We start from the raw sequence: 14,277 nt of genomic DNA on the forward strand, positions 1-14,277 counted from the left end.
TTTACAGTAAATTCAGATGCATTGTCTAAACATGTCATTAAGGAGCAGAGCATCTTGCTCTAGGTTGCGTAGAGTTCAGGCCGTACTCACTGGGGTTCGAACCTGGTGCCTCCTCGCTAGGAGTTGACGTCCCGGCACGATCCCGCCTGCTATGTATAACATGAACCCGCCCACCTTCATCTCTTCCTCTTCCTGCCTCTCTGTACTTCGGGTCTGACTGTCTGTCTGTCTGTCTGTCTGTCTGTCTGTCTGTCTGTCTGTCTGTCTGTCTGTCTGTCTGTCTGTCTGTCTGTCTGTCTGTCTGTCTGTCTGTCTGTCTGTCTGTCTGTCTGTCTGTCTGTCTGTCTGTCCGTCCGTCCGTCCGTCCGTCCGTCCGCCCGTCCGTCCGTCCGTCCGTCCGTCCGTCCGTCCGTCCGTCTGTCTGTCTGTCTGTCTGTCTGTCTGTCTGTCTGTCTGTCCGTCTGTCCGTCCGTCCGTCCGTCCGCCCGTCCGCCCGTCTGTCCGTCCGCCCGTCTGTCCGTCTGTCCGTCTCCCTTAGCTGGTCCCGGAGATGACTACACAGACTACGTGGCAACCCGCTGGTACCGGGCCCCTGAGCTGCTGGTGGGGGACACCCAGTACGGGCCCCCCGTGGACGTGTGGGCCCTGGGGTGTGTGTTCGCCGAGCTGCTCAACGGCAACCCCCTCTGGCCCGGAAGGTCCGACGTGGACCAGCTCTACCTCATCAGGAAGACCCTAGGTACACACAAGTGCGCGTGCAATGCACACACACACACACCCCTAGACACACACGCACACACATGCACACAGACCACACAAACACATGCGCACAGACCACACAAACACATGCGCATGTCCACAATAGTCGCACGAGTACTCACACATACCGCTGCGTTCGCGCACACAGAGAAATAACCGCCAAAACCCACAGAGGAACAACTTACGTCGTTTTTTTTGCCGATGTAACCAAAGCACATGGACCAAAGACCAGACCAATCACAAGCCCTTTGTGTCTCACCTCTTGACCCATCACCTCTCCCCTCTGGGACCTCAGGGGACCTAATACCGCGGCATCAGCAAGTGTTCCACTCCAACGTTTTCTTCAGTGGTGTCAGTATCCCGGAACCCGACACGATGGTGAGCATCCCCGATCCCCGATCCCCGTCACCATTGAGACGAGCTGAGGAACAGGCAAGGGAGGGGGGCTGGGCTAGGGAGGATCCTGAGGCATTTCCCTTTGGATAATGCCTTTAGCTTTTATATCACGTTACTAACCTCATATGTATGTTTTCATCCGAATGTGTAATGTGGTGTAATGTGATGTATTCTTTTGTTATCAGGAACCTCTGGAGAAACGCTTCCATGTGGTTTCTCCTCACGCCCTCCAGGTCATGAAGGTGAGATGGTCCTACTCTTTGTTTCAACAGCACTTTGTGAAGTGCTTCACAAGGGACACTACACAAGACAACAACAAAAGCAGGAAACATACATTTAAACTAGAGTTTAAAAGTAGGATGACCAATAGAGTTAATCACAGATAGGATGACTTGATGGATACACTTGATCGACGAGAAGACGGCAACGTGTGTTTAACATAGCGTAACTGCTGCCACCCCGTGCTGTGTTGTCACTGATGGGGGCGGGGGGGTCTTGTCGCGCTCCAGTCCTGCCTGGTGATGGACCCCTGCCTCAGGCTGTCCTGCGAGGCCATCCTGGAGCTCCCCTACTTCCAGGAGGAGGGGGCCGCGCCCTGGGGCCGTGAGGGGGAGAGGCCTGGCCGAAGGAGCGACAAGGGCTCTCGCCGCAGACAGGCAGGGGTACGTATCCGGAGACAGAGACAGACGGACAGAACAGAGATGGGTCCGGTATGAGCCCACCTCAGGGGTGCAGCCAATATGGCTGAGAGTGGGCGTACGTATCGAGAGATGAAGACAAGCCAACTAGCTGGGTTCTTCAGTGGTATATACTATCGTATCGTTTCAAGGAAGATAACATTAAACTAATCAGAAATACAGTATAGACAATGTTAATGTGGTTAATGACTATTCTAGCAGGAAACTGATGATTTTTAATGGAATACACTCCTGTGTTCTAATGGTACATTGTTTAGCTAATCGTGTTAAAAGGCTAATTGATGATTAGAAAACCCTTGTGCAATTATGTTAGCACAGCTGAAAACTGTTGAATAAAAGTGTGAGTTTTCATGGATTGACATGAAATTGTATGGGTGACCAGAAACTTTTGAACGGTAGTGTGTAAAGTCAGAGGCAAAGCCAAGGGCTTCCAATTACCCCAAAGAACGCTTAGTTTGTAATGTACATTCTGGATCTCTAGGTCCAATCATTGACGTATGCAAAGTATTTTGTGAATTTCAAAGTATGTTTCACAAAGGTAAGATACTGTAGTCACCCGGTTGCTGAGAAAAGGACATCTATGTGGTTCATCACACAGTGTATCTTTAAGAACGAGCACAAACCGGAAAAGTCAGTCAAAGTTCACAATCCGGATACATATAAGACCCTTTGACGGAGTTCACTATATGGAGATGGGTCTATATTGTGATGTTAATCTTTAATACTTTGACATTTGAATATCTATGACGAGTGATGGATTGATTTGTTTGGTTCTGCTTTAAATGCGTGACGACCGACTTACTTAACCGACGCTGACCGTTGGATGTCTTGTCTGTTTGTAGGCTCAGTATCTGCCTCACCTACCAAGCAGTAACATCTCCCCAGCCCCAGAGGTGAAGAAACAGGTCAGGCATAAATACGACCATCATCTGCCCAACATTTAAGCTGTGGTGGACTTGGAGGAATTCTGCACACGGAGGCAAGATGCTTAACCCAGATACAGTCCTGATCACCCGCAGATCTAAAGAAATCCTCTGAGGGGAAGTGTGGATCATAAAGATACAGTCATAGTCATACTACTCAAAACTACTATGTTAGATCTCCAGTAGAACATACAGACTACAGCTATAAAGTATAAATTATACTCACAGTAAACCTAGTCACATCAAATCTACATTTAGAGTAGCAGTAAAAACTACATTCACAACTGTGTTGGTTAACATTTTATTCAGTACAAAAGATATATCACAATTTAATGGGCATGATTTATTCACAAATTGTGTATCCTTTCCATGTGGTAAAAATACAGATTTTTGTGTTCTTGTAAGTAAAAATAATACTTGTATCCGTATTCAGGTATATCATGGAAGCCAATGTATGATATGGACATGTTTTACCAGATAACTATTACAAATTCCCCTTTTGATGTTATATTTTAGAAAGGCAGACCTTCAGAAACCCAGTAAATGCTTTTATAGGCTAGAGTATTACCGTTATTTGTAATTAGAAGACTAATATTAGTATAGTTTATACATATTTTCAGTGAAAAAAAAAGATGAATGTGATGAGTTTCAATAATAAAAAGAAAAAGAACAAGCATAGCCATTTCTACAAGGAGCATACACACACACACACACACGGTCAGTTTTGGCGTGGCGTGGCGACGATGTGGTAGGTGCGCGGCAGACTGGCGAAGCTGCTGTGCTCTGGGCTGAGGTCGATGTGCTCTGGTCCTGATGGACAGCTGAAGGTGAACCGCTGCACCAGAGACACCATGAAGAGAAAGATCTCCATCCGGGCCAGAGACTCTCCCACACAGGACCTCTTCCCTGAGACGCGCGCGCACACACACACACACACACACACACACACACACACACACACACACACACACACACACACACACACACACACACACACACACACACACACACACACACACACACACACACACACACACACACACACTATAAGCATTCGCAGGGTGGTTTGTGTACCAAACAGAGCTAAATTGTATGTTTGGACTTGGCAAGGGTTCACCTTGTATTTGCACTGGAATTGTTGGCATCAAGATCACAATATAATTGATGTTGGTTTTACAATATTAATTATTATTCATGGTTTGTGCAACATTAACTGTCATAAACTAACACATACACACACAGACAAAAGTTTATAGAAATAAATATTTTTACTTTTGACAGCATAGAAATTACTGTAGTATATTATAATTATACTACAGAGCGTTCGAGGTGTCTGATGTTACCTGCTGAGAATGGAAGAAATGCAGGGTTCTTCTTGAAGTTGCCATCCGGGTCCAGGAAGTGCTGGGGATTGAAGGACCAGGGGGTTTCCCAGTGTTTCTCTTCTCTCAGAACAGAGTGCAACATGGGAATGATCATGGTGCCCTATTGACAGGTGACACAATTAGAGCACAAGGTTGTGGAGGAGACATCAGCATTTGGACTGTGTATGTTGTTTGGAAAGGATGACTGTACCTTGGGGATGTCATAGCCCCTGAATGAGATGTCATGCTCAGCATAGTGAGGGAGATTCATTGGGACGATGTCCAGAAGCCTCTGGACTTCATGGGTCACTGCATCCGTAAAGGGGAGGGACTTCTTGTCTTCCATATTTGGGCAACGTTCTGACCCAATGACAGAGGCAATCTCTTGCTGCATGTGCTCTGATGAGAGATTAGGCAAATATCGATGAGAAAAATTATTCTTAATATGAAATAAGTATGTTACACTTCAAACGATGCATAAGGAAATGCAATGAAACACAAAAGTTAGTTTAAACAAATAATAATTAATAGAAGCCACACAGAGAGAAGGACAGAGACAAGGAGAAGGAGAGGGAGAGGGAGAAAGAGAGAGAGAATTCATTGTACTGATCAAACTGGATCCAGAGATAACCTACCTTGTATGTCAGGGTATTTTATGAGCACGCTCAGTGCAAATCTGATGGTTGTACTGGTTGTCTCCGTTCCTGCCAGGTACAGATTCAATACAGTGGACTCCAAGTTTTCAAGTGTAAACTCAGAAGTGGGATTGTCCTTCTCCTGGGGAGACCCAAACAGAACAGATTAGCAGTGTTTCTCAACTTTTAGCTATGTTAAATGCATATGGGGTTGCAGGAGATTGCTTGCTGACTTACTAGCAACAAATATTTGAAAAATAAAAAAAAGGTTTTAAAGGTTTTTGCTTCTTCTAATGATTCGTAGCCATGACTGAATCCCAATAGCCCTTTCAAACATGTACTGTAAACCGGACGTTCTCCGGATTATATCTGCATGTGTGCATGCACATTTCTGTATCAGCCCCTCCGGTATTTTCCCGGATAGGCACCTATTACAAAGTCCGGAGATATTGCGGATACGTCCTAACAAATGCAAAATGTATATCACCCCAAAAAAGAGCATTAAGGAGTTAGAAGCCTGAACCGTGATTTCGATTTGTTGTAAACGAAACACTACGACTTCCACTGCATAATTTAAGCATCACGTCCTGCCTCCAACACTCTACCCAGGCACCACCCCTCGCCCAAAGTATCTGGAGTATCTCAATTATGTGTGAAAACATCTCATGCAGCTCATCTCTGGCTGTGTGTTTAATGTGTGAAAGGGCAACTCCAGGTCATCTCTGGACCTTATTCTCCAGAGATGATCTGGACATGTGAAAGGGCTATTAGTGTGGGGCAATGCACAGTAATTCACTGGGACTACGAGCAGATTTTGATGGGGTGAAAACAATGTACCGTATTTTCCGGACTATACGTCGCTCCCGAGTATTAGTCGCATCAGTCAAAAAATGCTCCATGACGAGGAAAAAAACATATATACGTCGCATCGGTGTATAAGTCGCATTTATTTTTAAACATTTAAACAAGAACGTTTAGTCTGGAGAGACTGAATAAAATTGCAATAGCAATATAGGTGTGTCGGTCCCACTCGTAGTTCTGAGAGTATACCGAATTCAGTGACACCGGGATTCCACCGGACGCGTATGCGCCGCGGTCCTAAACCTGAGCGTACGATCGGGAGGTGGAAGTTGCGCTTTAGATGCCTTCACAAGTCCAGCGGAGGGCTCCAGTTTTCGCCGGCCAAGTCATGCGCTGTGATATGTGTGACAGCTATGTTGCACAACATTGCAGCTAAGGCTGGGGTAGCTTTGGTTGAACCGGAGGACTTTGAGGACGATGACGACGAGAATATAATTTATTCGGTGGTGCAGTAGGCTTGCAGCGTTCAGTTGTAGGCCTAATGAATGACGGTGCCATCTTGCGGCCGAAGATTATGTACGCACAATTTTGGCATATAAGTCGCTTCGAAATATAAGTCGCAGGGCAAGCCAAACTACAAAAAAAACGCGACTTATAGTCCGGAAAATACGGTATGTGGAAGTGTGAAGGTTTGGGGTCGCAGAAATCTTCCATCCAAAAGATGGGGTCATGGCCCAAAAACTGATGCTGCACCTGTTTGAGTCGTGTCAGAAAGCAGTCGATGTAGTCTCTGGGGGAGCTAGGGTTCATGGTGTCCTGGTGCTCCAGGATCTTCTCCATGATGAACTTGCGGAGCTTTTCAATGTCGTTGAAAGCAGCACGATGCCGCCTCGAAAGTCGGTCCGGCAGCCAGGGGAAGACGTTGTACAGCTGATGGAGTTTGGACACAAGTTTACATCCTGAGGCTTCAGGCCCATAGGAATTGGTAGGAATCCCTGATGCAGTCTAAACTAGTGACCCGTTTAAAGGTCCGGTGTATGGAATTTAGTGGCATGGAGCCGAACAGACTGCCGGAATATAATATTGGTTATAAGAATATAAGAATGCTTTAACTTCTCTCACACACATACAAACACAGTCAGTTCGTTCAACCCCATCACAAGATAGAATTCTGTGACCAACACGATTTCTTACTTCTTGCTCGGATTTTAACTAATTTTGAGTTTCAACAACGTTAACCCTATTTCTTTACTGACATCATGACGTACCTGGCCGACAGGGCTGCTGAAATGTTTTAACGTCTGTGAGATGATCTTCAGAAGGCTGAGGAAGTGTTCATTATCGTAGCTGAAGCGTTCACCAAACACCAGGCAGCAGATCACGTTGGAGACGGTGCAGCTCATTAAGAAGGTCGGATCGAAGGGACTTGCTGAAGAACCACGGGAAAAATAAGGCCAATCCATTTCAGCCAAATTGATGTCTTATTGAAGGTATAAAGGCATATTTGGCTTTTCTTGAAGTGCGTTGTCATCACTGACGGCCAATAGATCAAATGCCTCATAGCTGATGATTATCATATAAAATAAAATATAAAATATGAATTAATTAATTCATTAATGCCGTAATGGTAGTAATGTTTCAAGGACAATCCATTTCAGCCAATCAAATGATCCTATGGAAGGGATAAGCAACCATGCCGCTTTTAGGCTTTTCTTAAGATACCTCATCCATAATATCATTTTACACCTTACCTTTAGTGCTAGTGATGCGGTCCACCAGGTGTCTGCTCTCCTCTTTGATCCAATCCTCCATCCCCTTCCGCCCCATGCCAAAGTCTCTGAGCGTGGACAGGGTGAAGCGACGCAACTGCTTCCAACGCTCTCCATTACTGATGGCCAAGCCTGAGGGACGAGGTCCTCACAGATTATTGGGGGGAAAAAGGTAATCAAGGCTATGTCATCTCCCTCTCCGTCCATAGCTTTAGAAGGACACATCTCTAAGCCCTAAAGTAGCTTTGTGTTTTATATAGACCCTAGCATAGCTCTGTGTATTGTGGAGACCCTACCATTGCATTGTGTTTTACGGGGACTCTATTGTACCTCAGTGTAATGTGGACACCGTATTGTAGCACTGTGTTTTATGGGGACTCTACCATAGCTATGTGCAAAGCGAAAACTCTACTGTGCCGTTGTGTTTTATGGGGACCGTACCGTAGCATTGTGTATTGCGGAGACCCTCCCCTCACACTGTGCTTTATGGGGACTCTACCATAGGCCTATCTTGTGTGTGGACTCTACCATAGCCATACATGTGGGGACTTTACCATTATCATATATTGTGGAGACTCTTTCATAGCTCTGTGCGTTGTGGGGACTCTATTGCAGGTAGCTATGTGTTTTATAGTGAACCCACCGTAGCCCCTGGTCGCCCTGACCAGGAGAGGAATAGGTCCCCTAGAGGTGAAATCATCTGGATTCTCCACCAGGGCCTCCTTTATCACATCGTACCCGACAAGAACCACCAACCGCTGGTTAGCCAAATGTAGGGTCATCACCGGGCCGTAGCTGGCACTGAGCTTCACGTCAGGCAGGACCAAACAAACAAAGCATTCAGTCACAATTAGAAGTGGCACACAAACATGAACCAAACCCTTATACTGCTTGACTTGAGCTGACATGAAATAACATGAAAATAAATATGAATTTAAATCTTAAAAATACACAAAGATAGGATTGAAACTTAAAAAGAGGTTAGAAGTAAAGCGGTAAACATTTTCGAGTTTCTATCAATTTAATAATTTGCCTCATGCTTATTACACCGCCTTTACTTGTATTATTATTATTATTATTATTATTATTATTATTTTGCATGCTGTTCCGATTGGCCACGGCAGCATTCTACGTCAAATCCAAAACATACATACTGGCAGAACCCTGCCGGAAATACATCTTGACAATAATGTTTTTTGACTTGGATGGTGCGTGTGCGAGCGTGTGCATGTGCATGTGTGTGTGCATGTGCGTGCGTGCTTGCATGAGTACGTGGGCGTGGGCGACAGAGCAAAACATTGCGCAATAGCCCACTAGTAGACTATTGAAAACTGCGATGGTAAACATGCCGAATTATACCTAGAGACCATAGAACATAGGTTTTACCTTGAGCAGCGTTGTGAAAGGTGCGAGTTTGTCCAGCTGTAGAAGGTTCCCCAGTAGTGGGAGTCCACGGGGACCTGGGGGTAAATTGACATTACTTCTATACTTAGCTGTCAACCACCAGAGCAAAGTTAAAACCAACCCCGCTAACCCTAATGTGGTGGAGACATCCATGATAAGTTTGCGTTGCTCTGTTTGTGTTCTTGTCCAAACGCGTTGCAGTGCACTGCTGTCTGCAACTGGACTTTTTATTTTGTTTGTTACAAGATAAGGACGTCACGTGATAAACCTCTGGTCCAGCTGGATCCCATCGCTCACCAGGAAGCGGTTGCCGCCCACTTCACACTTGCCCTACCGCTGAGCTTTCCCCGTGTTGAAACTTTCGGCGGCAGCAGCAACAGCAGCAGCCGCTTTTGAAAACGCCTGGGGTCTCATTTAATATGGCAAGCCATAATTTATATCAGTTGCGTACGCACAAAACGGGGCTGAAATTGGCGTACGTGACTTTCCACGCCAAGGTTGTGATCTATAAAAAAATAATTTGACGGGAGAATGTGCGCAGCCCTAAGCAAACTCTGACTCATGCGTAGCCTACGCATGGTTTGGAGGAAAGGGAGAATTGGCGACACAGACGGTGTGGTGGTGAACTGAAGTCAGACAGAATAATTGTAGAGTGAAGTGAACGATTATGTTTTATCATCGCAACCCGTATCATGCGTTAAATCTATGTAATCAGAATAATTTAAGTCAACTGCGTTATTTCTCAGTTATAACTCCAGAAACATCTTCTTAGAATAGAAATGAAAGAAAAAAAAAGTCTATATTTAATCCCGTCACTCCATACTGTCCACTGACGGCGCGACTGCATGGAATAAAGCATCTGTCCAACATGTGTCAATAACGTACCACTGTCACTGCTGCAGCAACATGTTGCCACTCACTCTGCTTTTTGTTTTAAGTGATCTAAATCCCGTGACCGCCGAACAAAACTACTTTTCGGGCCTCCACCTAACCCACACGTGTCTCCACCTCAACCTTCGCGAAATTTCGCTTTTTTGCTTTTCTCAGTCCTTCTGCCATTGTTTCCGACAAGACATAATACTTGCATTTGAGTCTGTTTTATATACAGATCGCATTCATAAGGTCGTTTGCATTGACCAGTTATGGTTAAAAAGGGGCGTGTACCGGGCGGAACGTGAAGCTGATTCAGCTGCGCACATTTGTAGGCACTCTGTGATTTATAAAGCAAAGATTGCGCACGCAAAACTTGGCTTTTGGGCGCACGTACACTTTTAGTAACGATCCCACACAGTTTTATAAATGAGACCCCTGGCCCTTCACACCGCCGCGCTGAACCCTCCGGTGGCGAGGCGGTTATAAGAGTGCAGAATCTATCTTTTGTATGGATCACATTGGTTTGCCTGTTCCATGAAATGAACTGCCACGGACAAAAAAAAAATATATATATATATATATTTTTTTTTTTAAACATGCATAATGTTGCAATGTCAATTAAACCGCTTTTCACAAGTCAAAACCACTTGTGCATTGTCGTGAGTTTTACCAATGCAATTTAGATATTTGTTGCGACACTCAATATTGACTGAATGAGTTTTGCAAATTCGCACGGAAGCCTTTTTTTCATCAACAATCTTCTTTTATTCACAATAAAATAGCTTGCCTTTATGAAATTACCTTTATTTATCTAACAGAATTTCAATGAACAAATTTATTTCAACGAACAAATGAAGGGCATAACATTACGAAAACAAATGAGAACACTTGTCACACTCATCATTTAGTTTAATTTAGGTTTTAGAGAAGGAGGACAGAGGTGGATTGGTGGATTATGAGATGAGGCTCTTTTGGGGCATTTTTGTGGGCATCACATGCCAAAGTCATCATTCATAATTTTCCCTCATAAACACACAAAGCCAAGCACCCACACACGCAATAAATACAACTTTTTTCTAAAATTACTGTATGAACTACGTGTACTGCTGCGACAGTGTGTACCAAAGCGTCCACGTAGTACTGTGTAATACTCTGTTACCAAATGTCAGTATGTACACTATACTCTACGGCTGAGTGTACTGCGTTTAGTGAACTACTGCTTGTATACCATCCCACTGTGCGACCGCAGCAGGATGGGAGCAGTCATGGTAACGAATCTGTGTTAAGTGTACTATTGTGACTGCCTACATATGTGCTAATGTTAATCCACTCACTACTCTACTTCTGAGTGTACTACTGTGTTAGGTTTACGATTGCCACTGTGTATTACATGGTTTACTAATGTTAGTCTGTACACTATACTACTGAGTGAACTATTGTGTTAGGTTTACATTTACATTTAGCAGACGCTTTTATCCAAAGCCACTTACAATAAGGGTTGCTATTGCCACTGGGTATTACATTGTTTACTAATGTTAGTCTGTGCACAACTCTACTCCTGAATGTACTATTGCGTTTAGTGTGCTACTGCATGTAATACTGTCATGCTGTCCCACTGTGCCACTGCAGCAAGTAGACAGCACAGTCATGGTGACTACCGGTTTTAGGACTTTACCATGTGAACTTAGACCTGGTTTGTGAGGTGGGGAGGCGCGACATTAAATGAAACAGGTGAACCGCCAAGCAATGGGGGCCAATTGTGACTGGGTAAAAAGCTACACACACCCACACACATATGCACGCATGCACTCACACGCACACACATGCAGAGTATAGGGCACACTGCACCCCAGACAAAGTATTGAATACCACACTAATATAAACTTGGTAAATATCTACACACACGCAAATGCACTCACATGCACACACATTATGCATGCACACACAGTCAAGTCACAGACTAGTGCATACTGTGCACCAGACAAAAGATTGAATAACACACTAATATAATTGATATATGTGTTTGAGAGAGCTGTACTCATTTCTGGATTCTGCACATCAGAAAGAATATTGAACAACATCAAATGTTTACTCCATATATATATATAGTAATTTCCCACTGATCTTTGACCCCTTGGGCCCTCTCCAACCCCAACTCCATATCTGATCTCATCCCACTGAGCACAAAGGCAATCTAGTAGCCTACATAGACCAGCACGATGATCACATGTATGCAAGATTGCACTGTGCAGCGATGCCAAAAACTCTCTCAGTTGAATGGACCATCAAATTAAGCCAGCCAGGTTTTATGATCTGTGGCCGCTCCTGGTGATCCAGAAAAGGGAGTGCGTGTCCCACTAAAAACATTCGGAACCAGCCAAGATCATGAATCATTGACCTCGTCGCTGTGCACGACAACTGATTAATGAATAAATTATTAGTGGAGATAACGCATAATTAATTAACCTCAGTTAAACGAACATGTGCACGGTGCACAGCTTGTGATCACGCGAGCGTTTTCTTTTGTGCTCAAACATTTCTGTTCTTCGCTGTCGTCGTATTTTTTTGCACGCGTGTGTGTGTCTTATTTAGGTTTCCCTCCGGATCAAAAGGCAAAGCCCCCGCAGTCGAATGTGTCGAAATCCGCGTCGGCCTCGAAGTCGAAGCTGTTGAAGTGCGGCGAGTCCACGTCCTGGCTGCAGCCGTGGAAGGGGCTGCCGCCGCCGGGGAGATCGGCGAAGCCCCCGGAGACTTGCACCATCGCAGGGGCCCGGGTGGCCAGGGGCGAGGTTGGGGTGCAGGTGTTCAGGTAGCCCAGCGCCGAGGAGGCCGCAGCCCCGCCCATCAGGAGGCACACGGCCCGCACGGCCCGGGCGTCGCTGCTGTTGCCGTGGCGAAGGCAGTCGGACACGCGGTGGGGCGGCGCGGCCGACACGCTGCGCAACGACCGTCGGTGCGTGGAGGCTGTGTGAGAGAGAGAGAGAGAGAGAGAGAGAGAGAGAGAGAGAGAGAGAGAGAGAGAGAGAGAGAGAGAGAGAGAGAGAGAGAGAGAGAGAGAGAGAGAGAGAGCGCACCTTGATTCATCTGTCTTTAATGGTTTAACAGAAAAGACATCCAAACACCCAAAACGTTCAGCTATTAAAAGGTGTGTTCATGTAAATGTAAGCCCAGAGGATCACGTTGAATGTATATGGTAAACTAGCCACATCGTGTGCAACGATAGCTAGCAAGCTGCATCAATGTATGGCCTCACACAGCTGGTTTCAATAATCACTCCTCTAGAGATGAATGCACACTTCATGAATCTTTACAATTCCTAGCAAGTCAAATACTCTTGACCTCTTCATCCCGACGCCAACTCATCCTTGATAAATGTTTGCATCGTATTCATATCAATTCGAGGGAGGAAGATTTGTTCACAGGACGTGAGTGCGCGTGTGCTACTGGTGCGTCCCTGCTGGTGCTGCTGACCTCCTGTGGTCTGATCCCTGTCTCTGAAGGACCCGCCTCGATTGGCCATGCGTGAGGGTGGGGGGGTCATCTCTCCGGTGCGCGGAGACCCGGGTTCGCTTCTGGGCGTGTCCGGGAGAGGATCTCTGTCGGTGATGCAGGGAGCGATGCTGCGCTGCCTCTGAAGGGTCAAAGGTGAAGCCATGCCCTGTACAAAAAAGTCATAGAACGGTAATGAGCCTAATGACAATTTAGTTGCATTTTCTGCAAAGAAAAGGTCCTTGCTTCTTTTTGTGCATCTGCTTCCACACACATCGCTTGACCTAATCAACATCTGGTAATACTTTAGAAGCCTTATGCAGTGCTTCGTAAACTATTTTCAAACCTTATTAAAGAAAAAATACTACATCTTTTATCATTGAAGTGTCTGTAGCTGAATAGTCCCAACAATCCATATTTGTTTATCACGCAACACCATTTCGGGTGTTGCGTGAATCCCAAACCCACGGTTGGAGAACACTGCTTCCAGTCTGCTATAGCGTCCTCTGGTGGCCTACAGGAGCCCTTCATCCCAAATGTCAGATGTAGGAACACAGAGGAAGTTTTGGGAGATGTCTCACCTCTCTCACTTTCCTCAGCAGCTTCAACCACAGACTGCAAATAAAAACAATGATCCATTATTGTTTAATCTAACTCAGCCTTTGCTCAGCAATATATTCCTAGTGGGAGTTATATGAAGTTAATTATGGTGAAAAAAATGAGAGTGTGTAGAGATTTAAGAATTTGTGCCGGACCTGAGTGAGTGAGTGAGTGAGTGAGTAAGTGTGTTTTTCAGGTGAGATTGAGTGAGTGAGTGGGTGTGTTTGTGTGTGTGAGAGTGAGTGAGTAAGTGCATGCTTGCTGGTTTGTGTGCATGTGCGTGCGTGCGTGAGTGAGTGTGTGCGTGACACGGACCTGCAGTCTTCAGGGTTGTCGGCCAGTAGCAGCAGATACTTGTTCTGCGGCAGTATGAGGGCGAAGCAGCAGTCTCTCCTGCCCCCTGCTGGCAGCCTGGGCAGGTCCAGGATCTCTCGGCCCTCCGCGATGGATTCACAGTTGGACAGAAGCGCCACCACCTGGTCGGGAGGGGTCTCCGCATCGCGACAGACGCACAGGCTGCCCTCTAGGGTCAGCACCATGAACTTCTCCCTCCATTGCTTGAACAT

The 14,277-nt window shown here is 45.7% G+C and overlaps 3 protein-coding genes across 3 annotated transcripts in view; 1 reads left to right on the top strand and 2 right to left on the bottom strand.

Annotated features, from left to right (window-relative positions):
• The window catches only part of LOC130405937 (cyclin-dependent kinase-like 1), an 8,827-nt gene extending 5,351 nt beyond the window's left edge, over positions 1–3,476 (top strand). Inside the window, exons 6-10 of the mRNA XM_056611264.1 lie at positions 539–739; positions 1,055–1,137; positions 1,341–1,397; positions 1,665–1,817; positions 2,696–3,476. Coding sequence (XP_056467239.1) covers positions 539–739; positions 1,055–1,137; positions 1,341–1,397; positions 1,665–1,817; positions 2,696–2,797 — 596 coding nt within the window. The 3' untranslated portion in view covers positions 2,798–3,476. The remainder of the gene's footprint in view (positions 1–538; positions 740–1,054; positions 1,138–1,340; positions 1,398–1,664; positions 1,818–2,695) is intronic.
• Positions 3,031–9,015, bottom strand: LOC130405936 (cytochrome P450 2C15-like). The gene is made up of 9 exons (XM_056611263.1): positions 8,732–9,015; positions 7,989–8,151; positions 7,328–7,477; positions 6,845–7,005; positions 6,330–6,506; positions 4,776–4,917; positions 4,352–4,539; positions 4,120–4,261; positions 3,031–3,682 (listed from the first exon to the last, which is right to left on the bottom strand). The coding sequence occupies exons 1-9, from the start codon at positions 8,900–8,902 to the stop codon at positions 3,495–3,497; spliced, it is 1,482 nt and encodes a 493-aa protein (XP_056467238.1). The 5' UTR covers positions 8,903–9,015; the 3' UTR covers positions 3,031–3,494.
• Positions 9,016–10,493: 1,478 nt separating this feature from the next.
• On the bottom strand, positions 10,494–14,277 carry si:ch1073-83n3.2 (uncharacterized). Its single transcript, XM_056610365.1, has 4 exons — positions 14,027–14,277; positions 13,693–13,726; positions 13,094–13,280; positions 10,494–12,586 (listed from the first exon to the last, which is right to left on the bottom strand). The coding sequence occupies exons 1-4, from the start codon at positions 14,275–14,277 to the stop codon at positions 12,228–12,230; spliced, it is 831 nt and encodes a 276-aa protein (XP_056466340.1). The 3' UTR covers positions 10,494–12,227.

The sequence above is a fragment of the Gadus chalcogrammus genome, chromosome 16 (assembly GCF_026213295.1).
Source record: "Gadus chalcogrammus isolate NIFS_2021 chromosome 16, NIFS_Gcha_1.0, whole genome shotgun sequence".
Lineage (NCBI taxonomy): Eukaryota > Metazoa > Chordata > Actinopteri > Gadiformes > Gadidae > Gadus > Gadus chalcogrammus.

Bases quoted from the DNA above. Each gene is read 5' to 3' on its own strand.
- LOC130405936 (XM_056611263.1), bottom strand. From the start codon at position 8,902: ATGGATGTCTCCACCACATTAGGGTTAGCGGGGTTGGTTTTAACTTTG. The intron at 7,006-7,327 runs GTAAGGTGTAAA...GTGGTTCTTCAG, and splicing joins CCGCATCACTAGCACTAAAG to CAAGTCCCTTCGATCCGACC. The intron at 4,540-4,775 runs GTAGGTTATCTC...ATCTCTCATCAG, and splicing joins AAAATACCCTGACATACAAG to AGCACATGCAGCAAGAGATT.
- si:ch1073-83n3.2 (XM_056610365.1), bottom strand. From the start codon at position 14,277: ATGTTCAAGCAATGGAGGGAGAAGTTCATGGTGCTGACCCTAGAGGGC. The intron at 13,727-14,026 runs GTCCGTGTCACG...TTTTATTTGCAG, and splicing joins GACAACCCTGAAGACTGCAG to TCTGTGGTTGAAGCTGCTGA. The intron at 12,587-13,093 runs GTCAGCAGCACC...TCTCTCACACAG, and splicing joins CAGGGATCAGACCACAGGAG to CCTCCACGCACCGACGGTCG.